General features: G+C 53.1%; 1 protein-coding gene across 4 annotated transcripts; it reads left to right on the forward strand.

Moving 5' to 3' along the window:
• Positions 1-1,021: 1,021 nt before the first annotated feature.
• Positions 1,022-23,470, forward strand: TPM4 (tropomyosin 4). 4 transcript variants are annotated; one of them, XM_043590269.1, is made up of 9 exons: positions 1,022-1,551; positions 7,015-7,140; positions 12,442-12,575; positions 14,676-14,793; positions 15,218-15,288; positions 16,200-16,275; positions 17,777-17,839; positions 17,925-17,994; positions 22,036-23,470. In XM_043590269.1, the coding sequence occupies exons 1-9, from the start codon at positions 1,438-1,440 to the stop codon at positions 22,116-22,118; spliced, it is 855 nt and encodes a 284-aa protein (XP_043446204.1). In that variant the 5' UTR covers positions 1,022-1,437; the 3' UTR covers positions 22,119-23,470. The 4 variants fall into 4 exon arrangements, with proteins under 4 accessions (XP_043446204.1, XP_043446205.1, XP_043446206.1 ...); XM_043590270.1 differs by lacking the exon at positions 22,036-23,470 and adding an exon at positions 19,028-19,297 and having other exon boundaries at positions 1,304-1,551; XM_043590271.1 differs by lacking the exons at positions 1,022-1,551; positions 7,015-7,140 and adding an exon at positions 7,348-7,723.
• Positions 23,471-25,014: the final 1,544 nt, after the last annotated feature.

The following is a 25,014-nucleotide window of genomic DNA, read 5'->3' on the forward strand; positions in this document are numbered from 1 at the left end:
TAGTCCTAGAAGAGTGTGTGTGTGTGTGTGTGTGTGTGTGTGTGTGTGTGGAGGGGGGTATAAGTGTGTGGGAGGGAGTGTGTGAATGTATAGGGGGTTAGTTCTTCACTTTAATTAACAAGGATTTTCTGATCTTCTGGAGGCCGGGTGCTCAGGAGGCCACAGATGATGCTTTGGAGCAGCTCACAGTTCCAACCTGATGATTAAATAACAACAATAATAATAATAGCCCCCATATTCTGTGCTTATGCTGCTGGGGCTCAGCGTGGGCAAGGCCCTCTGTGTTCATCATGTGAATGAATGGATGAATGAATGAATGAATGAATATACTTTTCTGAAGGCAAGAAATCCTACCCCAGGTTGCTGGAGGACAGAAGGGACGAGCATGGCAGGGGGTTGGGGGGATGCCCACACATGCCAAGGCCTGAAGGTGGGGAAATGGAGCCCTCCCTGGGAAGCAGTGTTGGGGACAGCTGGGGAGCAGAGGGCAGGAGTCTTGAGTGACAAGCTAAGAAGCTAAGGCCACCTCCTTTCCAGTGGTACTGAACGGAGCAGGGAGGGCATCAGGACCTGGTCTGGGCCTGCCTTGGCTTCCAAGAATTCCCAAGAGATGACCCGGGTCACTCTTGCCCTGGTGGTGCCGGCCCACAGGGGCAGAGGAGCTGACAGAGAGAGACACAGGAGGAGGCAGAGATAGAAAGAAGGGCAGGGAAACCCTAAAGAGAGAGAGAGAGAGAGACAAAGAGATCCAGAGGGAGTCTGACAGAACAAGACCAAAAGAGATGGGGAGACAGACACAGAGACAGAGAGAGACACTCATTGGAAAAGAGACAGAGGGAGAAGATGATGCGTCAGAGACTCACCAGAAAGCGGGGGTGACCCAGGGAGCCCCTGGGGCAGAGCGGGAGGTGGGTTGGAGTCCTGACCCCATACCTGGAGGCTGGACCAGAGGGGAGGAGAAGGGAGGATGGGCGCCACCCCACCCCACCTGGCCCCTGCCCTGCACCCACACACAAGCCCTCTTCTGTGCTCCCCAAGCACAGATGTGGAAGGTGAGGCCGGCCCGGCAGGCCAGGCCGCCAGGATCCTCCTGAGCCAATGCTGTGCCCGCACACCCACAAGGGACCTGTGTCAGCAGGTTAAAAACGGAAACGGGTCGGGCTCTTTCTTTTTTTTTTTTTTTTTCCTTTGAGAAAATCCTAGGCCCAAATAAGGCGAGGGCTGCGGGGAGGCTGGTGAGCTGGCCAAGTCCTCCTGAGCAAGCGAGTGGCGGCCGGCCCGGCGGCCTGGGCTTGGGCCTCCTCCAGGACTCGCCCGGCAGCGGGGCGGTGCGCCCGGAGCCTATAAGGGCCTCGCCCCCGCCGGGCCGCTCAGTCCCGACCCGCAGCGCAGCCCCCACCCCGCAGAGTCCTCTGCGCCCGCACCCGCCGCCCAGCCATGGAGGCCATCAAGAAGAAGATGCAGATGCTTAAGCTGGACAAGGAGAACGCCATCGACCGCGCCGAGCAGGCCGAGTCGGACAAGAAGGCCGCCGAGGAGAAGTGCAAGCAGGTGAGGCCCCGACGGCTGGGCCGCGTCCGGCTGCCCACTGCCGTCTCTGGGCTGCTCTCAGCCTGGAGGCCAGGTGCTGGGCCGGGGTTGGGGGTGGGGGTGGGGGGACTCTCAGAAGCCTTGGTCCCCGGAGTCAGGAGGGGGACAGGGGGCGATGCTCTGGCTGGGAGCGAGGGGGACCACTGTCTTTCCAGGGTCCCTGAGCTGGGAGAGAGAGGTAGCCCCAGCAGGGCCAGTGTGAGCAAAGTGAGAGAAAGAGACAGACGGAGACAGAGACAGAGAGACAGAGAGAGGGCGAGCGTGAGCACGAGCGCAAGGAAGGGGTCTTTGCGCCGGACGCGTGTGCAAGCTGGTGCGCGTAGGTGTGTTGGGACGAGGGTGTGAGCGTGGAAGTGTGTGCTCGGAGGGGGTGTGGCCGACACCGTATGTGAGGGTGTGTTTGTGAGTCTGCCAGCGTGTTGGTGGTGGTGTCACCGTGGGCTTGTGTGTGCGGGCGAGAGGCCGTGCGCTTGTGCCAAAGTTGACATGACAGCAATGGAATGTGTGTGTGTCAGGGAGAGCGTGTGTGTGTTCAGGTGACTCTATTTGTATTGGCGTGTGTGTGCATGTTGGGGTGATTGTTTCTATCGGTGTGCATACGTGCATGTGTCAGGGTGTGGAGCTGTGCGTGAGTGTGGGTGACCCTGGCCCCGTGTCAGCGTATACCCAGGTATGTGTGGACCGTGGGTCCACACTGGTGACCGCCCAGGAAGGGTGGCCGAGTGTGGGTGCGTAGTGGGGCCAGCTGTGTCCAGCTGCTGGGGGAAGCGGGTGAGAGTCTGGGGACTGGGCTAGTTGGAGACTCGAGGGTGAAGCTGAGAATCTCCATGCATCTCTGTGTATCTCAGGTGCCCCTGACGTTGCTGCTGTGAACCCAGAAGGGAAAGGTGGGGCGACAGTGACAGGCAGTGGCCTTGGACTCAGAGCTCCAGAGACGAGCTTTCCAGGACGCTCTGGCAGTAGGGGTACATCAGGGAGCTAATGTGGCCAGTGGGCAGGGGTCTGGGCTGGGCAGTCCCAAGGCCAGGGCTTGGGGCGGAGCAGAAGTCATTTGTCTGGGTCTGGGCGGCCAGATCAGCCAGAGGGAGGAGGGAAGGGGGTGCTGCTCCCTCCACAGCACCCTGCCCCCCACAGGGCTCATCCACTGCCCCAGGGTCAACCGTCCAGCCCTCAGGGGCATCAGTGTCTCAGATAAGTCCCGGGAGCCACCCAGGACAGTGACACTACACTCCTAGCCCTGCCCAGCCCATATGCCAGGCCAGCTTGGCAGGGAAAAGGGCAGGCTGTGAGCTCAGGCTGGCCCTGTTTCACAGCTCGGTCAAGGGGCGCCCTGGAGGGAAGGCCTTCTGTGCCTCAGTGGCCCCACATTTGAGACAGGAAAGTGACCGTGGTGCTTCCCTCATGACCATGGGAGGATGAGAGGTGACTGCAGGTGGAGCCCTTGTCCCGGTGCCCCGCACAGAGTAAGCACTCAATAAATGCAGGATTATTTCCTGCTCCACCCTACTTCCCCTTTGGGCCTCCCCATCCCCCAGTCTCCCCGGGCTTCCCTAAGAGTCTGTGACACATTGGGAGAGGCCAGCCCCGCCCCAGCGCTCCCTGCCACACTCCCTTCCTCCCTCCTGGTTCCCCTCCCTGGCAGATACAGCCGCCCCTCTTGTGCTGGCCCTGAGCTGCCTGCTTCCATCCATCATTTAGCCCTTGCCATGAGATGCTTCGCTGGGGATTCAGAGAAAAGCGAGTTTTTGGCTCTAATTTTCACTAAGGTGTGGGTGACTGATACAGCATAATCTCCCCAGGCAGACACAAATTCAAAAGGAAAGGCTTCTCAGAGCCTTCAGCCAGCTGTATGGCCCCAAAGCAGGGACAGGTTCTCTCACCTTCAGCTGGATTTTTATTCTGTTCTTGTTTCTCCACGAAGCCACCCACTGGGGTGGGCTCGTGCTTGAATCCAGGCTGGATCTTCTTCTAACTTTGACTCAGGACACACTGCTGCCCCTCTCTGCACCCTCAGTGTTCTTATCGGTGAAATGGGGCACAGGCTACCTTCTGATGGCCAGGCATGGAACCCAAGATTCCAGAGGCCCAAAGCAGAAGCCACATTCCCATGGGGCGGATGGCCTGTCCTGCCTGGGAACAGAGGCAGGAGGCAATGAGGGACTCAACTTACCTGGAGAGCCTTATGCTTCAGGAGGCCAAAGAGTGTGGGCCGTGGGGCCTGCCTGACCCTTGGGGACCCTGCAGCAAAATCCCAATTCTAGGCCCTGTTTGTCCAGTGTGGGAACAGGACCAGGAGGCCCAGCCCCCCCTGCTTCCTGCCCGCTCCCCTCCCAGGGCAGTGACATCCGCCACAAGTGGCCTTTGACCCCACATCCTGCCTCAGCCCTGCCCTAAGGCCCCATTTACACAGACTAAGGTGTGCAGTCCATGACCTTCCCAGCTGTTTGACAGGCAGGGAAACTGAGGCCCAGAGAAGGAAGTGACTTGTCAGAGACCTCCCAGAGCCAGGCCAAGGCCACGCGCCACCCCCCCCCCCGCCCCCCGACCCCAGCAAGGTGCATACACTAGCACACACTCTGTGCTTAGAAACCAGACAGACGGAAAGAAACCCGGTTTGTCGGTCTTATTTATTTTTCATACCTGGCTCCAACCACTGAAGGGTTTGGGGTTGTGTCATTGATTCATTCCGCGAATTTCCCCTGGGGTTCCGCGGGGAGCCCTGGGCCCGGTGCCATGCTGAGTGGTACTGGGGCTCAGAGGGACCTCAGCCCGAGGCAACTCCAGGGGAGCCCAGGCTGGGAGAGACAGAACCAGACATGGAGGGACGCTCCCTGCCTCAACAGTCAGGGGTGGGCCAGAGGGAGGGACAGGGGCTGGGAGGGTCCAAGGTGGGCGGTAAGGCTCTGCCCAGGGCAGCAGGGCAGGCTGCTCAGGGGAGGGGGCAGGATGTGGAAGGTAGGCAGGAAGAGGGTGCACTGGGCAGGGGGCATGGGTAGCCTCCAAGTCAAGCGAAGCAGCTGTGGAATCAGTCAGCCCCTATCTGTACGGCCCGGGGACAAGTCCCTTCCTCATTCTGGGACTCAGTTTACCCTTCTGTGACACGGAGCTTTAGTGAAACAGTACTTGTAGTGTGCCTGGCACATTCTAAGAGAATGCATGAGGGAGGGGCAGAAAGAAAGGGAGAGAGAGAACCTCAAGCAGGCTCCGCACCATCAGCACAGAGCCCAACATGGGGTTCGAACTCTTGAACTGTGAGATCATGACCTGAGCCAAAATCAAGAGTCCGACGTTTAACTGACTGAGCCACCCAGGCGCCTCAGTGTGCCTGGTACATTCTAAATGCCTCATGGAGCCCTGCCCACATTACCCCAGACCCCGCCCCTTGTTGTCCAAATGTTGCCAGAAAATGTTGTCAAACACTCAACCATCTCAGCACCTGGACGAACCCAATGCTGCAGAACTTGCTCTCACTCTTTGACGTTAAGAGAGCGCTCCGCTGGGCACATAGGTGGCACCTACGAAATGCTGCACCCCACAGATCCTTCCAGAGGAAGTCAGGTGGACGCTGGGTCACGCTGACCTGTCTTTAAAGAAATTGGCTCATTTTCTCAGTCAAGGCAAAAGTTTCCCAGCAGCTACTGGGGCACTCAGAGACCACCAACCACATCAAGGCTTCCATTTTACAGATGAGGAAACTGAGGTCAGAAAAGGGGACAGGGTATCATAGAGCTGGGATTTGGAGCCAGGCTTTTGGGCTTATTGCCTGAAGGTCCTTCCTTCCACTCCCCTCCCCACTCCCTAGCTCAGCAGCAGGACACTCAGTGGCCCCGAAGACGGGACAGGGGGCCTTTTAAGAATCTGTACAGGCTCCCCCCCGCCCCCAGGCAGTTCAGTCAGTTGATATCCGCTCAGGTCATGATCTCACGGTTTGTGAAACGGAGCACAGAGCCTGCTTGACATTCTCCCTCTCTGTCCCTCTCCCACTTGCGCGCACGCTATCTCTCTCTCAAAATAAATAAACATTAAAAAAAAAATTTGCACGGGCACACACACACACACACACACACACACACACACACACACAAAGCATCTGGCACATTTTAGACATCACCTCGGGGGTGAGTGTGTAACCCAGATCAGATTCAGAGCTTGACCTAGAAGTCACATCAGCGTTTCTAACACACCTTCTTCGGGAAGTTAGAGAAAAGAAGGAAGTCAGAAAGGGATGCAGGAAAGCAGGCCTGGCCTAAGGGCCTGTTCAGAAGTGGATTCAAATCCTGTGCTGTGTGTTCTGGAGAAATTCATTCGATTCAAATCCTGTGCTGTGTGTTCTGGAGAAAGTCATTCTACCTCTCTGGGCTTCCTGCTGGGAAAAGGAAGCAGGAGGATGAAGTGAGGGCCTCCCGCCCACCCTGGGAGCATGGACAGGACTGGGGACATATGTCACATATGTCAGATCAAAGCACGAGCTGGACGGGCCACCCCAGACCAGAGTTAGGGGTAGGGGAGGGAGGTACAGCCTGGAGGTGATGGAGAAAGCTGACTCTTAACTGGTGTGGTGGAGGGCGATGGAGAGGGAGAGGTGAGGGGGTCTGTGGTTTGTATCCCACAGACTCGAACTTTTCACACTGGGAGTGCCCAGAGAGCAGCAAGTCTCCAAGGTAAACAAATAGAACTGAAAATTGGGGGGAAGTAGGGGACATTTTAATTAAAATGAACATAAGCCAGATGTGCAATAATAATTGTAAAGGTTTAACTTCTGCCTTCGAAGAAAATGGTCTTTGTGGGGGCATCTCTCTTCTGGCCAGGACCCCCAAGTACAGGAGTGGAGCGAGTCTGAGCCCTTCAATCTTTCAGAGTATTTTGTGAGACAGTCTGAGAACCACTCTCTTGGGCAATGGGGAGCCACAGCAGTTCTCGGCAGGGGGAGGGCAAACATAAGCTTTCTAAAATTTTTTCTGGCTGCCAGTGTAGGAGGCAGAACTGGGGGGGGGGGGGGTGGGTACAGGCTGGGGCTTGGGGGACAGTCCAGGCCCAGAGTATGAGAGTCCTATTTCTGCCTAACCGGGGATCACCAGCAGGCCGCACCCCTGAAACTGGGATGCAAACCTGAACGTGTGTTCCTGGGAAATGGTTTCAGGCCTTGTTTCCCAAAAGCTGTGATTGATTCCGAGAGAGCATCTGGGACCCCCCCCCCCGCCCCAAAAGATAAGCACAGCTGGTCCCAGGAGGTGGGAAGAATGTGAAAAATCCTGTTAACAGGTAGCATTAGAGTGGTGCCTAGTGTTGTTATCTCTGTTTCGCAGATGAGGCAACTGAGGCTCAGAGGGAGAGAGAGGGCTCTTGTGAATGGGGGGTGGGGGGCGCCCCTGCGCCTCGGACACGTGGCCCCCAGGCTGACGCGTCCCCCCCATCTGTCCCCAGGTGGAAGAGGAGCTGACGCACCTCCAGAAGAAGCTGAAGGGGACGGAGGATGAGTTGGACAAATACTCCGAGAACCTGAAGGACGCACAGGAGAAGCTGGAGCTGACGGAGAAGAAAGCCTCCGACGTACGTGCGCAGTAATGGGGACGCCCGCGGCTGGGCCGGGCAGGAGCCCCGGGGCCGGACGGGCTGGCGGGCGGGCAGCGCCAGGAGGAAGAGGAGGAGGAGGAGGAGGAGGAGGAGGAGGAGGAGGAGGAGGAGGAGGAAGAGGAGAAGGCGGTGCCTCCCGGCGCTTTCTCCAAATAAGTCCCGAAAAGGGGCACTTTCCAGCAGCTGTGGCCAGCGGTGCCGACGTCAGGCCCTCCCCCAGCGGTGCTGACGTCGGCGGCCGGGCCGGGTGACCTCATCGCCCCGACGGCGGCCGGGCCGGGGGCGGGGAGAGGCGGGGGCGGCCCCGGCGCAGGCAAAGGCTCGGGGGGCCGGGGCGCGGCTGGTGCAGCTTTCGCCGGAGCCGGAGCCGAGCCGAGCGCCCGCCGCTGCCCGCCGCCCGCTGCGTGCGCCTCCGCGCCTCCGCGCCATGGCCGGCCTCAACTCCCTGGAGGCGGTGAAACGCAAGATCCAGGCCCTGCAGCAGCAGGCGGACGAGGCGGAGGACCGCGCGCAGGGCCTGCAGCGGGAGCTGGACGGCGAGCGCGAGCGGCGCGAGAAAGTGAGAGCCCGCGCCCCGCGCCCCCCGGCCCAGCGCGCGCTCCTTTCTCCCCTTCTCCCCGCGCCGCCCGCTTCCCGCGCTCTCCGGTCCTCCCCCCCTCCCCCACACCAGCCCGCCTTCGCGCCCTCCGGCCTGGCCGCTCTGGGATCGCGGACCCGCACCCCCCCCCCTCCCCGGGCGACCTGCTGAGACCCCCTTCCTCCGCGGTCGTCCGGCCCGGGCCTGGGGCGGGGGAGGGGGCGCCGCCTCCGGATCGGGCGTGGCTGGCCCGGCGAGTAATAGGGGGATGGGGCCGGGGAGGATGCGCGATCCCGGAGTGGGGAGGGGATGGGGGGGGGCACCGCGCTGCCATCTGACTCCGGGCTGGCGCCGGGGTCCCGGGTAGGGGGTGGGGTGGGGGGACCGGCGACTGGACCCAGGAGCGGGAAGTGAGAGTGGAAACATTGAGCTTCCATTGTCTGGGGTTGGACTGGCCGACACGGACTCGGGGGAGGGGGGGTGAGGGGCCGTCGCACTTTCTCCCTTCTTACGCGGCTTCCCGGCTCCAGCTGAACTTTCCCAGCTGTTCCCAGGGGCGCGGCGACGACGTGTCGGCTCCTGGCGGGGGGCGGAAGTTCAGCCCAGAGCCGCCGGCCTTTCCCTCCCCAGCTGGTCCCTGCGGGAACGGCCGCCGAGCGACGGCCGCGGGACCCCGCCTTCCCAAAGGATCCTAGGAATGTTAGTTAGCTCGGGGCCCTGGACCCGAGACGGTTTTGTGTGCCTTCGCTCCACGCTGCGGGGCCGGAGACAGATAATGGGGCAGAACGAGGAGGCGCCCTCTTCGCCCTCTTGGCTTCCTCTGACCGCCCCTCGGGGCAGGACAGATGGTGGCAACTCCTGGGGCTGGGGAGAGATCTGGATTCTAACGCCGTCAAGTACTTAACCGCTAGGAACGCGTCTCCCCATCTGTAAAGCAGCGGGGACAGTACCGACCCCCTAGGAGAGCCTGCAGAGCATCCGGCGCCGAGTAGGTGCTCAGTTCCTGGGCTTATTTTTCCCCTCCCTGTGACCTCAGAAGAGCCCACAGTCTGATGGAGGTGAGGGGTACAAACAGGGCTGGTTAGCCTACCCGAGGGGTTCAGTGTTCTGTTGTGGGGGCATCACAGGGAAGCCGCCGCTCGGTGGGGTAGGCTTCAAAATGGAAGTTGAGCATTATTCTAGAATAAGGCTTTGCTGGGAAGAGGGACTTAGGTGTGCAAAAAAGTTGGAGAGGGCCCAGGGCCCCTGAAAGCTGGAGTGTTGAGAGGAAGGGTGAGGACCCCAGAAGTGGAAAAGGTGTCATGTGTATTGTCAAGGCTGGAGGCGAGCCCCAGGCGGCTTCAGTGTTGGCCTGAGTGGAGGTGTTTAATCCTGTAAGTTGCTCTGGCGTGAAGAGGCCTCAGAAACCTGGTGCAAGCCTCAAACAGTAGCTGGTTTGGCCTCTTTCACACAAGGAACCGGCATAACCCTCCCTCTGATCTCATCCCAAGTCATCTCGCTGGAGGACGATTACTTCTGCTTAAAAATGGCCCTCAGCCTCGAGCCAAGACATAGGAGGAGGACAGTCCAGTTGGGAGGAAAGATGTTTTTGGAAAGTTGTGGACTTCTTAAAAAGTTTGCTTTTCAGAGCATGCGCCTCTTGGTCAGGATGGGGAAGTCTGAAGAAAAGTTCCTGGGCAAAGGAACTGAGCCCAGAGAAGGGAAGAAAAACCCAAAAACACACAACAAAAAACCTTTCTCAGTCTCTTGTGGAGAAAACCAAGAGCCGGCGTGTGGCAGACTTCTGGGTCTCCTCCCGACAGCTGGTTTCGTTTAGATTTTTGTGTGATTAACCGACATCTTCCTGTTCCTTTGCCACATGTATCTAGCAAGCCTCTTTTACCTTATAAGGGAAATCCTTTGTAGAGTGTAGAAGCTTTGATTGCAGGAAGGGGTGGAGCCCAAAATGACTAGCAGTGACTAGCAGTTTTTCAAAAATACATATATATGTATGGATGTATATCCTCCTATGTATCAGCATTCTTTCATTTCCAGGCGGTTGAAAGTGTGCCTAAAGCATGGTGATCAGGACTCAGAATTCCCCACGTAAAGAAAGCCTCGCTTTTATTTTTTTGAAGACAATTCATGAGCCAGGCACCTTTGTTTGATGTTAAAAAGCAATTCCTTGATTGCTGGCGGGGATGGGGTTTCTTTGGGGGGGGGGGGGTGATGAGAATGTTCTGGAATTAGGTAGTGGTGCTGATGATGAGGTTTTGCTAATGTGCTAAAAAACTGTTGGGGGGAAAAAAAATCAATTCCTGCCCTGTTGCTGAAGGAGTTAAAGAATCATGTCATCAGAAAGAATAAAAGGCACCCACTCATTGGAAGGGGTGGGTGAGTTTCTTAAAATAGTTCATCGGTGGTTTTAACAGAGGAAGTTGCGATCAGAGACACCTGTGGGAGTTTTCTCTCCATCTGCTGCTAAGACTCCGGAGCTGAGAAAAGTTTCCTGATTCTCTGTGTTTTTCAGCATCTCTGGCCTCATTCTTTTACTCCATTTTTTTTTTTTTTTTTTGCTGTATAAATTCAGGGGGCAGTGGGGGGGAGCCTGGGTGGCTCAGTCGGTTGAGCGTCCAACTTCAGCTCAGTTCCCGATCTCGCAGTTCGTGGGTTCGAGCCCCGCGTCAGGCTCTGTGCTGACAGCTCCCAGCCTGGAGCCCGCTTCGGATTCTGTCTCCCTCTCCCTCTCTGCCCCTCCCCTGCTCGCGCTCTGTCTCTCTTTGAAAAATAAACAAACATTAAAAAAAATTACTAATAAAATAAAACCAAATCTTTAGCACAAACTGACAGAAAAATATTTTTTAAAAATTCAGAGGGAAGGCAGTGGTTTCCTGCAACTTTTTATGGATTTCCCCATTCAGAGATTATTTGTCTTGATATGAAGAAGCCAGTGCAGCTTAACACGTCTTCCCTCAGTTGAGTCAAATCTCACCAGCTCTTTAGTATTTCTTCCTGAGGGTGGCTGGCTTCGAAGCCCCAGAGGACTCGGGTTTAACAAGGGAAGATCTTGCAGGGGGCTGGGGTTCGTGAGACCATTTCTCACCAGTTCTGTGACATTGAACAGAATCACTTCACCTAACTGAACCTCTCAGTTTCCCCACCGTAAAATGCTGGAGGATTTTTTTTTTTTTTTTAAGTTATTTACTTTTGAGAGAGACAGTGAGAGAGAGTAAGGAAAGGGCAGAGAGAGAGGGAGAGAGAGAATCCCAAAGCTCTCACTGACAGCGCGGAGCCCAACGTGGGGCTCGAACCCACGAACCGTGTGATCGTGACCTGAGCAGAGATCGAGAGTCGGACACTTAACCGGCTGAGCCACCCAGGTGGCCCTATAACACTAGAGGATTAAGTGAGGTGAAATCATGGCGGTAAGAGCTGTCCTTTTGTGGGACTTCCCACATGCCGGGTAGAGTCACTGCCACACCCTTCAGTTATGGGTCTTCAAGGTGCCGGGACCAGGGTGGGGGTGGTTCAGAGCAGTGAAGCAACCTGCCCGATGCCACATGGCTACGCATCGGCAGAACGGGGATTCTGACCTAGCACTTTCTGAGCCTGGAGTTTCTGCTTTTATGTATGCCACCATTTTCCCTTCCTTGTAGGTGAAAATACCTTGAAAAGCCAGTATTCCTGTTCAGACATCCCTCTCGTGCCTGTAACCAACTTTTCTTTCCTTCCTTCCTCAACATCTGTCTGTCCCGTCATCTCTGGGCCAGACCTCGTTCAAGGTGGTGTTTGGGCCCTGCTGCCCTCCTCCCTCACATTGTGTGGCCAACATTTAACTGAAGCTTCCATATGCTTGCATTTATCCTGCGGTGGAGGTGACTGGGAGTGGAGCTTTTTATTATTTACGTATTATTTAAAAAAAAAATTTTTTTTTTCAACGTTTATTTATTTTTTGGGTCAGAGAGAGACAGAGCACGAACGGGGGAGGGGCAGAGAGAGAGGGAGACACAGAATCGGAAACAGTCTCCAGGCTCTGAGCCATCAGCCCAGAGCCTGACGCGGGGCTCGAACTCACGGACCGCGAGATCGTGACCTGGCTGAAGTCGGACGCTTAACCGACTGCGCCACCCAGGTGCCCCTTACGTATTATTTTTAAAGTTTATTTATTTATTTGGAGAGAAAGAGCACACATGGAAGGGGCAGAGAGGGGGAGAGAGAGAGCCCCAAGCCGGCTTCAGTCCACCAGCAGGGAGCCAGACATGGGGCTCTAACTCACGAACCGTGAGATCATGACCTGAGCCGAAGTCGGCTGCTTACTGGACTGAGCCATCCAGGTGCCCCCCCCTCCCCCGGAGCTTTTTATGGGACAGGGTGGAGCCAGAGCACCGGTGGCCTTACTGTCTAGGCATCCCAGAGAGGCCAGCACTGTCTTCTCACCTCCTGTGGTATATACTCTTCTCTCTTCCGTGTTGACTTGGCTGCCCGACCTGTCCTGGGATGCACACCTTTGTCACCGAGCGGTGGAAATTCCCGAACAGTTTCAGGGAAGATCATACAGAAATCTCCAGATGGGAGCATGAATCCCTTAACCGCCTGCACTCCCGGGTGGGCTTTGTCAGGGGAGGCGTGGTAACCGAGGGACGAGTGCCGTGTGCACTGGGGACTCCTGGTGCCGTCTGGCCTTTTCCTTCTTAACCCAGCTGTACCTCTCATCTCCCCAGGCCGAAGGGGATGTGGCCGCTCTCAATCGACGCATCCAGCTTGTTGAGGAGGAGCTGGACAGGGCTCAGGAGCGACTGGCCACAGCCCTGCAGAAGCTGGAGGAGGCAGAAAAGGCCGCGGATGAGAGCGAGAGGTGAGGATGCTTCCAGCCTGGCAGCTTCGGCATTGGCTTCTCGGAAGCGGGGACTGTGCCGCAGGGCTGACCTCCCAGAGCCGGGGTGAGACCGAATGCGGGTGGTGTGGACGCGCGTGCACACACAGACCATGCCCGGCAGCGCCTTGTCAACTGCCACGCCGCGTAGGGGCGTTTGTCGTCCTGGTGGTTGTGAAGGAAACTCCCGCTAGAGAAAATTTTAAAAATGGGTAGATGTAAGACTTGCACGTAGGACTGTCACCGGAGACTGGTGCACAGAGTGCCGCTTCGTGTGTCCTCTGAAAGCCACCGTGCATCTCATCTCGCTGGTCACCTCCAGATATCAAGTTCCGGGGGGGATGGGGGGGGGACGGGCCACCCTCGAAATGGGCCGTGTGCATGGATGCTGGTTAACCGTGCCACCAGGCAGGCTTCAGGCTGCTGGGCAGTGACAACTGTACGTCAGGGACGCACACAAACCACCTCTGTGGCATGCATTCGGGGCTCTGGCGGGATGCTCTTTCCTCCGGAGCAGGCTAACTCTGCACGCCTCGGCGCGGGCTCTGGAGGACTGAGGGCAGATTGTGTAATTCACAGAAGCAGCCGTCTCTGCGCGGTGGAAAATGGGTCCCTTGTGCGGTGATGGTGTGGGCCAGGCCAGTGGTCATTCTGTATCTGCCACACGATCACAGCAGGGTTCTCGTTTGGCCGGTCCACAGTGGTTTCCTGGTATAAACCCCTCCAGGGGATTCGTTTCGGATGGTGCTGTTGTGGCCCATACACCGGAGATTAGAAACTACTTGGGGAGTCTTGGAAATTGACTCTGCCGGTTGCCCAGACGGGAACTTTGGGCATGCTCGAGGAGGCTGTGCTGCGGCCACCAGGAAGGGTGAAGGGCCCGGCCACAAGTTGCTCGGGGCTGTGCCTGGGGCCTGGGTTAGCCGCTGCCCGCGTTCACGGTCAGACCAGCCTGGCCAGATGTCTCCCTTCCAGGAGTTGACCAAACCCACCTACTTGTGTCATGTCACCAGAGGCCTTTGGTGACCCCCTTGTTGGAGACGGCTAGTTTTGATAGAATTCTGTACGTGGGAATTGGAGGATCTAGATTCCAGTCCTTCCACAGCCACGTACTAATTGTTGGGCAAGCCACTTTGATCTCTCCAGAGCTGCAAAGGTTTTCCAAGTCTGCCCGTCCATGGAGGTTAAGGCTCTGTACAGACAGGAAGGGCATTTTGAGGAATGGGAGCAACAGCCCGAATGGAAATATTTATTAAACAGCAAGACGTATACGGTCCTCCACTCTGGGCAGGCATGACGCACATCAATACGTTGTCCTGGGTTGGCCTCTTTCGGGGTATCTGAGCTGCCCTAGTGTGCTCCGAGCAGTGTGGGCCAGAGTGAGCTCGTTTCCTGGTAAGCCAGCTGCGTTGCAGATTTCCAGCTGTCCCTGGGACACTATCCTTTCCAAATTGGACGCATCCACTTCCGATCGGGCTGTCCTCACCCCTCACCTTGTTGGTACCTGCCTCTTACCTGGTCTTCCCGTTCCTCTTTCTGGCTTCCATTCACTCCTGCTTTTGAAACGCTCCTGGGGTTCCCCTGTGTTCTCCTTTGGAAAGCGTCCCAGGACACATACACACCTCCTCCCCCAGTGCAGCAGAACTCATCATTCCCACAGCCGCGCTGGCCCAGACCCCTCATCCCATTGTGGTAACCGTTGGCGTGTCCGCGCTTCTTGTTACTAGTCGGTGAGGGGCCGTAGAGGATGGGAGCTGGGACCCTGGAGCCAGATCACCAGGGTTTGATTCCCGGCTCTGCCACTTACTAGCTGTGCAGCCTTGAGCAGGTTACTTGGCCTCCCTGTGGCTCCGTTTCTTCCTCTGCAAAGTGGTGGATGAGGTTCCTGCCTCGTGGGGCAGTTGTGAAGGTGAAGGCCAAGGTGAAGTGAAGAACACCTCTGCAATCTTCTGTGCGGAGCACAGGTTCTTGGTGGGCGTCAGAGAGGTGCTTGGATGAGCAGGTGTCTGGAGGTATACGAGGGTGGTAATCTGGTCGGGGGGGGGGGGGGCGCGGCGGTAATGACAAGGTTGCTCCTTGCAGAGGAATGAAGGTGATAGAAAACCGGGCCATGAAAGATGAGGAAAAGATGGAAATTCAGGAGATGCAGCTCAAAGAGGCCAAGCACATTGCCGAGGAGGCCGACCGCAAGTACGAGGAGGTGAGCGGGACAGCCCCGGGGCCGCCTGAAGGAAGCGCCTGGTTGGGGCAGCTGTCCTTCTGCGTCCACGTCTGTTCTTCCGGAGATGGCCACTCGGCTAGGAGACGATCTTCCGCAATGCTAGAAAGTCCCTGGGAACTCTGTGGCACTTGTCTGACTTGGTAGGGAGACCCACTGGTCAGATCACGTTTTGTCCCGCAGCCGGGTGCTTTGGCACGGTTTGGCTGACATTGGGAATCCTGTGGGTCTGGGGACCTTGCTCTCCTGCTGGCCTCCGTGGTCTGCTTCCCTTCCTGTCTGCCTCCCTCCAGGGCCAGAGTCTTCACAGATGGTCTGGGGAGGGGCCTCACCGTCTGCAAGCGGGGAGGGGGGCATCCTCCTAGACACGGTTGTTGGGGTCCCAGTTGGTCCTTTCTGTCCGCAGGTGGCTCGTAAATTGGTCATCCTGGAGGGCGAGCTGGAGAGGGCGGAGGAGCGTGCAGAGGTGTCCGAACTGTGAGTGGCAGAGCGGGACTGAGAGGGACAGAGCGGGAGGGAGTTGGTTGCACTGGGAATTGACTCCGACTTGGTAAGGCCAGTGCTCAAGCCAAGTGGAGGGGCATCTGGGACTCAGAGCTCAGCCCCTGCTTCTCGTCCCCATGGCTGACAGGGTGTCTGTTCTTACTGCCCTGGGAAGCGCTTGCCTACGTGTTGACTCTTCCCACAAAGGTATTGGGAAATAGGAGTGAGACAGGCAGGAGCATAGAGGCCGGGAAGTCCTATTTTCCCAGAGAGGATGATCTCAGGAAGCTGTGCCTTCTTAAGAGAACATTTACCTCTGAAAGGCAGGCTTCCCTGTTGTGTTTCACTGCCTTGTTCCTGATGTCATTGTTTGGCTGGGACACATTCCTGGGGGAGGAAAGGTGAGAAGCTTGACCACAGTCACGCAAGCTCTGGGGGAACAAGAATGTCTCCCCTTGGTCTTGGGTGAGGAATCTAGCTCCATGGAGCATCCCGCCGCGCTGAGAGAGGGGAATCCGGCGTATCCGTTCTCGAGCCTGCCTCCTGGAGGGTCGGGTGCAAACCGATTGCTCTCTCCTCCCGTGCTCCATGGCATTGTTGCACCTTCTGGAGTCAGCCTCATAATTCACAGATTTCACAAGTCCCAGTTGCCTCACCCCTGGCGAGAGCCCAGGAGTGCTTTACAAACCTTCCAAATACTCCTCGGCCTGCTGTGCCCTTGCCAGGCACGACAGGGTTTTGATAAGTGCACAGCACTCCAGCTCAGAAAAAGCCATTAACATTTTTCCCCCGCATTCCTTCTGGGGGCCCTAGGCAGCGGGGATTCCTCCTTTTTGAAAACCTCGAGGGGAATTGCCTGCTATGAGGGTGGATAGGGCACCAGATTCCTTTGTCTCTCTGCACAGAAAATGTGGTGACCTGGAAGAAGAACTCAAGAACGTCACGAACAATCTGAAATCACTCGAGGCTGCCTCTGAGAAGGTTGGTGGCTGGCTTGAGTTGGTGATTTGTTGGACTTTCTTTTCTTCCCCCCCAAGGAACACGGGAGCATGCCCAGGGTCTCAGGGATCTGACCTGTGTTTGCTAACGGTAGCTTTGCCGCCCAGCCACAAGGTTTTTCCCTCCATAAAAAGAGATGTCCAGTGGCCAGACTCCTTCTTCGGTGGGGTCTTGGTGCCATCTTCGTCCCCACCTTCTACAAGGGTGGAGATGGAATATGAGATTGGTACCTGGTCAGGCACTTCCTAGGGAGAGCTGAGCATAATTGTATAAATACAGAGCCTCACTCTCAAACGATTCCCCTGGATCCCCCAGAAATACACTCTCACAGGTCAAGCAGCAGATACGAGAGGTGGAATTGGGCTTTTTAGGCTGAAATAGTGTCCAAAGCAGTCATTACCGGAGAGAACCACATCAGGAACAATGAACACACCCCTCCGTGGCCTGCCCTGTGAATTCCCCATCTTTATTTCTTCCTCACCCTACCCCCCGCCCCCCGCACCCCAGGGCCCTCCAGTTGCACTGAACATCTATCTAGGTTAGGGGGTTCTTGGCTGTATAGCCCCGCCTACTTCTTTTCCTATCGTGTGGTTCATCGTGTTGGTCATAATTAACTCAATTAACGATATGCCTTCCTTGCCAGATTGTAAGTTTTAAGGACCGGGAGTATATCTGTCTTGTTTAGCGCCGTGTCATTAGCACTAACATGGATACTAAGATATTTGATGAGCAAATGTAGCTTATGTGTGCGTGCCAAATGCTGTCCTGGGCCGTGGGGATAGATGTAACAGCGATGATATGGCTTCTGCTCCTCAAGGGCTCAGAGTCTAGTTGAGTTGAAGAGACTGGCCCTGTAATACAGTGCTTGAAGACTCCAACAGAGGGACCTTGGAAAGTTGGGAAATGTGTTACAAGCAGGTGACGTGTCAAAGGGCTGTAAAGCATGATGATTGCCAGGAGCTCAGATTCCAGAGTCAGGTTCCAGTCATGGCTTGGTCACTTCCTAGCCATGTGACCCTAGACAAACTACTTAACCTCTCTGTGACTCCTTACTCATCTGTAAAATGGGATTGGGGATATCTGGCAACGGAGCAAGCAGCTATAAAGGTTAGCTAGTGCTGATCTGAGTTGAGCCTGGCAAAACAAAAATAATTTCTGACATGTAGTGACGGGGAAAGGAGCATTCGGTGCTGGGGCAGGGGGCGATCTCAGGCCTGAGGCTGGGAGACCGGAGAGTGCGCAGGTTCCATCCCAGAGGGCTCCCCTACAGATGCCCTCCTCAGTTTTGTGCCCATCTCTTCTGCCCGGAAAGGTGCTGCTGTGTCCACTCGGCCTCCTAGGCGTGTTCGTGGCGATTCAAGCACACGCTTTTCTCTGAGGAGCAGAGAACCTACATTCTTTTCTTTTTTTTTTTTCTGTTTCCTTTCTTTCTTTCTTTTTGGTCCCCCCCTTTTTTAAAGTACCGCTTTGGTTTCTCCCGCAGTATTCTGAAAAGGAGGATAAATACGAAGAAGAAATTAAACTTTTGTCCGACAAACTGAAAGAGGTGAGCGTGACCGTACCCGGCTAGTTCAAGTTTCTCTTGCGGCTGGTCTCGAAGCCATCATAGTGACTCCTTTCTTTTCCTCCAGGCTGAGACCCGTGCTGAATTTGCAGAGAGAACGGTTGCAAAACTGGAAAAGACGATTGATGACCTGGAAGGTATGACACTGCCATCTCATTGCATTTTTTTCTGCCTCCCCCTGCAGGACAGTCTCCTGGCAAGTGGGAGGAGTCTGTGGAGGGGCTGAGCTGGGCTTTGTTCCTCTTAGGAAAGTGAAGTGCAGGGTGAGGGCACAGCAGGAGGTCAGAAGAAGCACGGGACAGGACCGTGCAAGTCAAATTCAGACTTGGGTCGCCACTTCTCAAGAAGTAAAAGATCTCATGCTTAATTAGCTCCACATGTGAATACGGAGGCCCAAATATGGCTGATTTTAAAGGTCTTCAGAATTTCCTTCAATTTGCTCATTCCTGAGAGACGCCTTGCATTTTTAAAATGCCTTACATTTTTACAGAAGCTCTCTCCCAGAGCGCTCAAGAGTTTATCACAGTATGAGAAAATGGAAGCATAGAGAATGTAGAGACTGAATAAAGACTCCAGTCTGCAAGTCTGGTGCCCACATATCCCAGAATTTCTTGAAGAGTTCCAACTTAAAAAAAAAAAAAAAAACAAAATTCTGTCCCGCGTTCTCATAAAATAAACAGGAGATTCCAGAATCTTGGGATTCAAACATCTCCTAAAATCATCTGTCCCACCCAGAAAGGGTACAGAACTTACTCCCCAGACTGTGTGTCCAGTGTTTGGTTTGGGAGGTGAGGTTTCCATATAAGGGAAAATCCCCCCGTTCCAAAGTATATATAACCTTTGGACTGGGTGACATCACTGAAAGTCAGAAATAACCTGGGGCGGGAGGTTGGGGGTAGACGCTGTGTTCATTTCTAGTCTCCATTCTTTCAAAGGTTCATTATAGCTAATCCCCCGCAGGGCCCCAAACCACTTGGAAACCTCTCCGTTGATCTTTTGTTTTCTCATGTGTTTGACATAGGACACAGCTTTCTTTTAGTTCATGCTTTCTTTTCTCACTTTTGTTTCCTTCCTGTCATTGTTCATCTGTGGCACTCCACTCCGACCCTCACGTTCTGTCCCCTGTACCTCTTCTTCCGAACTGTCTCCCTGGGGACCTCCGCCCTCTAGATGAGCTATATGCTCAGAAGCTCAAGTACAAAGCTATCAGCGAGGAACTGGACCATGCTCTCAACGACATGACCTCTCTCTAAGAGGGAGCTGGGGTGCCGCCCTCTGTCCTAGCAATACTGAAGTTTGGCCTCTCACTGTGGTGCCTACAGTCCCGTGGGCTTCTCGAAGCTCCAGTGGTCTGCCTCCTGGTTTGGTCTTTCAAGCCTTCCTCTGCTGTGTCTGTGACTGTGTGACTGTGTGACTGAAATAAAGACAGGCCTCCTCATGCCCAGGCCCTCTCATTTTCATGTTCTTCCCTTGCCGCTTTTGAGCCGTAGCTGTGATGCCCTGGACCGTGGCTACAACAGAAAGTGGGTGGTTCCAATGAAGAGCTCATTTCAAAAAGAAAGTTATGCCCACATGATTCTTTTCCGACGATACGAAAACAAACGCCAGTTTGGCATGAGCTCTCAAATATGTTGCTAGCGAACTATATCTGCGTGCCGATAGCAGTATTTCCTTAAATAGAAATTGTTTTTGAATGGGGACTCATCCGACCTCTTAAGCAGCTTAAGAGAGTCAGCAGAATGTGCAAAAACTGGCAGGCTCGTGTCTACAAAGAGGCTACTCTTGAGCGGGTTTTGATCTACGGATTCAAAAAGCGGCAATGGCATTTTGTGGTCTTATTCCGCCTTTTCACACGTGTTCTCTGTCTTACTCTCTGAGAATGGTGTCTGGGGTCCCCTATATCTTCATTGTTCACGGAACATCTATCCAGCCCTCCCAGTCCTGGGAGGAAGTTCACCAGGGAACCTCACCTCTATACCCTGCCCTTAGAAGACAATTATACAAGGAATTAAAGAGCATCCCATTAGCAGGGAAAGGGAGTGGAGGCTGCTGGAAAGCCAGACAAAGAGAAGGGATGCATTCCTGAGTTCCAAACAAAGTTGCCTGAGATGCTAACATCTCCTCATACTTGATTTAACTAGAACCGGGAACCTTGCCTTGGTTTGGTGAGCACTCATAAAGTTAGCCTGTGGGTATATTAAAAAAAAAAAACTAGTCTGTGGGTATTAAGAGGTTACACTGAAAGTGACCAAAAGCTCATACATTTTTCCATAAGAGTGCACATTTCAAATATTTTCATCCACTTCCCTGTACCCACCCCCAAATTATCCCAGAAACACTGACATGTTAGTGTCAAGTCTTGTAGACTGCCCCTTGGACCTGGGAGTGGCAGGAAAATCTCCAGTTAGATCGATTTTTTTGTCACTGTAGCTTATTCCTCAGCCTGTAATTTCTTATTCAGGTGGGTTCTTTGTATTCACCCCTCCAAAGTCCATCTCCCTTAAACGACCCACACCCTTCTACTCCCAGCCTCTCCCTGGTGTCCTGTCATCCCCCCTGAATTTTTGCATAAGCCACTCCCCTCACACACTGCCATACTTACGCCCCTGGGAAAATTAGCCTACGAAGGGGTGTGGGTGTTTTTTGTTTTCTCTCTGTGTATATTTGTTCCTGGGACTTTTCCAGACCTAGGTATCCTCCACCCTTTGAAATAACTGCAGCCCTGCTTATCCAGTCGTTCAGCTTAACTGAGCAACTAGGTGGAGCCTCATGTACAGAGATTAGGGCTACAGAAATCTACGACTACCTGTTATTTTATCTCACACCTACCACAAAGTAGATGCCAGGGAATCTAAGTGGTGAGTTGAGGTCAGCATCTGTAGTGGGGAGACCTGGGTGTGAATCCCAGCCCTGCCATATCAGCCGTGGGACCCTGAACGAGCCGCTTCACTTTTCTGCAAAACAAAAGCGATGTCTTGGTTGGTAAAGATTAGGAGAGACCATGGAGACATTGGCTCACGCCGAACTGGCGCCGTCCGTCCAGATTAGTCGGGCCCGGGTCACTCTTCCTTTCTGACAGAATCCGCCCAGATCGTAGCAACTTGAGGTTCTAAGGGCCTCATCGGATGAAAGGCCCAGCGGTTGTAGTTGAAAGATTGCCACCTTCGCAGCCTTTTTTTTTTTTTTCCTTTCTGAAAATGTCCAAGCTGATCCTATCACATTTTTAGGAGGCATTTTGCTTTCCTCCAGTATTTTAATGATTCTTGGCCTAGTCCTCTTATCAGCCATCACTCACTGCAAACCGGTTCTGTCCTGAGCTCTGTCACGCACAGCTCTAAATGGCATCTCACTGTTTTAGTTTTTAAATTTTTTATTTTATCAGCTCGGTCATTTAATAATTCACCCGTAATCTGGCTTAGATTTTAGTCGTGCTGCATTTCTCTGGGGTTTGACTACATTGCTGTGGACACACAGACACAAAAACACCATTATGCCTGGAATTTAAATGGCCATTCCCAGAAGCTCCAAAGGAGAAAACAGGTTTCAGGATTATAGTTTCCTACCAAAGGCCACCAAACTGGCACCAGGGGAGAAATGTCCTGTTTCCCAGATCTGATGTTTGTGTAGCACTTCAGAAGTTCTGTAGGGTGTCTCATTTATTATCTCCTTATGATAATTCCCACACCACACATTGTTGTCGTTATCCTTGACAGACGGGGAAACCGAGATGTAGCAAGATTAAATGCCTTATTTCAGAGGGACGGCTGGGGCTTACATCCAGGTGTTCTAACTCCAGACTGCCAGATTTACCAAGTTAAAACACAGGACACCCAGTTAAATGTGAATTTCAGATAGGCAATGAATAATTTTTTGGCCTAAGTATATTTCATGCAACATTTGGGATAGACCTATACTATAAAATTATTTGTCGTGTGCCTGAAATTCAAATTTAGTTGAAGACTCTGTGTTTTATCTCAAAACCGTATCTGACTCCCGTATTTGATACTCAAACCCTGTTATTAGATGGTGTTCTGCTATAATTAAATGTGGAGTACTTTCTCCGCTATGACTTTCACTCCGACGGTGTGGGGTTTTAGAAGCTTTTTTTTTTTTTCTCTCTTAACAAAATTTTAGATGCTTATTAATTTATTTTTCCCCCCACTCTTAATCCTCACCAGAAAAACTTGCCCAGGCCAAAGAAGAGAATGTGGGCTTACATCAGACACTGGATCAGACACTAAACGAACTTAACTGTATATAACCAAAACAGAAGAGTCTTGTTCCAACAGAAACTCCAGAGCTCTGTGTCTTTCTCTTCTCTTGTAAGAAGTTTCTTTTGCTATTGAAATCTTCGCTTTGCTGGAAATGTCAAGCAAATTATGAGTACGTGACCAAATATTTTGTATCAGAGAAGCTTTGAGCACCCCGTTAAATCTCATTCCTTACTTTTTTCAAATGGCACCAGCTTTTTCAGCTCTATTTTTATCTTTAAGTTGCATTTATTCATAAGGTAGGCAGGGTATTTCATACTGAGCATACGCCTATAGAGACTGAGGGCGTTTGGTTCCTGGGAGAATAGACAACCTTATACTTTCAAAAACCAACTCCAGTGTCTAGTCACAGGTAAACTTAAAAGGCCGCAGAATGCATAACCTTCTGGGCCACTGTTGGTCACACGACAGGTAGCCAGGGACCATCCCATTAAAATGGGTAGGGATTTTCCATCCAGAGCATAAAAAAAGGGAGGAGGGGGAAGAGGGCTTGCCTTGTGGGAAGTCATAAACCATAGATCAACCTTATCATCCTGGCTCTTTCCCACACACCACCATGCAGAACAGACATCCTCTGGGCAGGTAGCATGAGAATGCTTGGGAAATCATCGTAATAATTACCCAGATATTTTCTGGATAGATCCTATGTTCCTCTACAGGTTTCTTTCATTCTGAAGTTCTCTGAGGAGCAGATCTCTTATTCCAATAATGACCCATGCTTGTCTGCTCTGATCTGAGACCATCTGCTTAGCAGGAATGAATGTGGCAGAATTCAGTCTCATTCAGAGAAGTCCTATCAAAAAGACTGCGAGCCATCAATAATTGAGCAATGCTGACAACTACTGGGCAGAAGGGTCCTCTCTGATAGCAAAGTACAGATAGAGCAATGGGCCTCGCTTCCTCTCCTGTATACTTCCGGGAATAGCAAACTGAAGATTTACTTATGTAGGACTTTAATTCCTTCTTCAGGACCAAGTTAATGAAAGACCAAGAAACTCCTGATTAAACTGGATATGGAGCATTTTGTAGGCACAGCTGCATTTTGGCTTTGTTGTCTTTCTGCTTTCTGGGGTAACATCTCAGAGCTGAAACATTCCACATTCCCCAGCAGTGTGGGGGCCAACTCAAGTTTACAATTCTGACAAAATCACCCTGCTTCTAGCTTATCCAAATTCTCTGCCCCTCACTCCTATTTATTAAGCATCACACTACCCAGAAGGTACACTAGCAAATTGTGCAATTAAATAAAACGCACACCTTTCATTTAGATTCTTGCAACTGTATCATATGTAATAGTATCACTTTTTCTACATTTTGGTCAAATAAATTTTTACATAAACTATCATTTGTGTGAACTTTAGAATGTGTTTGGGGGTGGGGGGGACACATAAGGTATTCTGGTTCAGCAAACGTTAGTAGGATGGAAAGATTACTGTGCCAAGATGATTAACAAACATTATTTGCTTTATACCATGACTTCATGATAGGATTATTACCTCTATATTCAGGTGAGAGCACTTGGCCTCATTAATTCATAAGCTCCTGTCCTTTGTTATATACCCAGTCCCGCCTAAGCCAGGCTGTGAAGAATAACTAGGATTTTAATAGATGAGACAGGAGCAGGGGAAATGGTCCCTGTTGCTTGAGTCAGGAAGGCACAAGGCCTGCCTGCGTAAGGCTTCTGTGTGTTGCATATATAAAGGAAGGAAGGAGGAAAGTTGGAAGGCAGACTGGTCCATGGTGATGAGAGCCCCAACTTAATTTGGTCAGGAGCGGAGAGCTGCTGAAGACTAATCAACAAAGAAACACATAAGGAAAATCCACTTAGTCATTTTCAGGAAGGACTAGAATGGGGGGGTAGACTAGAGGCGGTGTGGCCAGTTAGGAAGTGGTTTCAGTTAATCCCAGATAGTGCTTGCCTGGGAATGAAAAGGAAGTGATCTGGAGGAAGATAACTTGAGACAGCTGACTGGCTGCCAGGTAACTAGAAGAGAGTGTCAAAGGTGACTGCAGTTTCATTACCAGAATTGCTTTGATACTGGTCTCACGATCTGATGGGATAAGGAGTCAAAGAGAATTGAAAGCCAAACATTCGTGTGTGTAGACAATTTTTTGCTCACCAAGTGCAATTTAAAACATTTCCTTCATATTCAACATTTGGCGGACGCTGTGAGCTTGTTTCGATGGCAGAAGCGGAATGTCAATGAATAAAGTATCCTCCCCTTCTCTAGGTGCCCTACCATCACTAGATTGAAGTTCCTTCTCTCCCTCCTGCCCACTCCCTGGGGCTGCAGTCTAAAATCCAGATACTGTTATAGTGCATCTGGAGTCTCGCATTCAACAGAAGTATTCAGTGTTTGTTAAATTGATCTCAGGTCTCAGGGAGCTTCCCAATCCCATGAAGTGTATGCGGAACCTAGGGCATACCTAGGCATAACCTAGGTTAAGGCCAGATGGCAATGACTTGATCCCAACCGACCACCAACAGGTACTGGATAAGTGTTTTAGAACAAACATACCACAGAGTGAAATCTGGATTGGAGAATAATCCAGGAGACCAGTGCAGAGAAGAGCAAGATTCAACAACTACTAGAACCCACATGTGAGGGTGAAAGAGAAGTGTCTGAGCGGGCTTCGGTTTCACTCGGAAGGTAATTCAGGCCACGCCAGTCTGAGTAGAAGTTGACACGTTCGAGGGGCGCCTGGATGGCGCAGTCGGTTAAGCGTCCGACTTCAGCCAGGTCACGATCTCGCGGTCCGTGAGTTCGAGCCCCGCGTCGGGCTCTGGGCTGATGGCTCAGAGCCTGGGGCCTGCTTCCGATTCTGTGTCTCCCTCTCTCTCTGCCCCTCCCCCGTTCATGCTCTGTCTCTCTCTGTCCCAAAAAT

Source organism: Prionailurus bengalensis, chromosome A2 (assembly GCF_016509475.1).
Source record: "Prionailurus bengalensis isolate Pbe53 chromosome A2, Fcat_Pben_1.1_paternal_pri, whole genome shotgun sequence".
Taxonomy (NCBI): domain Eukaryota; kingdom Metazoa; phylum Chordata; class Mammalia; order Carnivora; family Felidae; genus Prionailurus; species Prionailurus bengalensis.

Excerpts from the sequence above, each read along its gene's own strand:
- TPM4 (XM_043590269.1), top strand. The coding sequence starts at position 1,438 with ATGGAGGCCATCAAGAAGAAGATGCAGATGCTTAAGCTGGACAAGGAG. Across the intron at positions 1,552-7,014 it reads CCGAGGAGAAGTGCAAGCAG|GTGGAAGAGGAGCTGACGCA; the intron begins GTGAGGCCCCGA and ends ATCTGTCCCCAG. Across the intron at positions 15,289-16,199 it reads CGTGCAGAGGTGTCCGAACT|AAAATGTGGTGACCTGGAAG; the intron begins GTGAGTGGCAGA and ends CTCTCTGCACAG.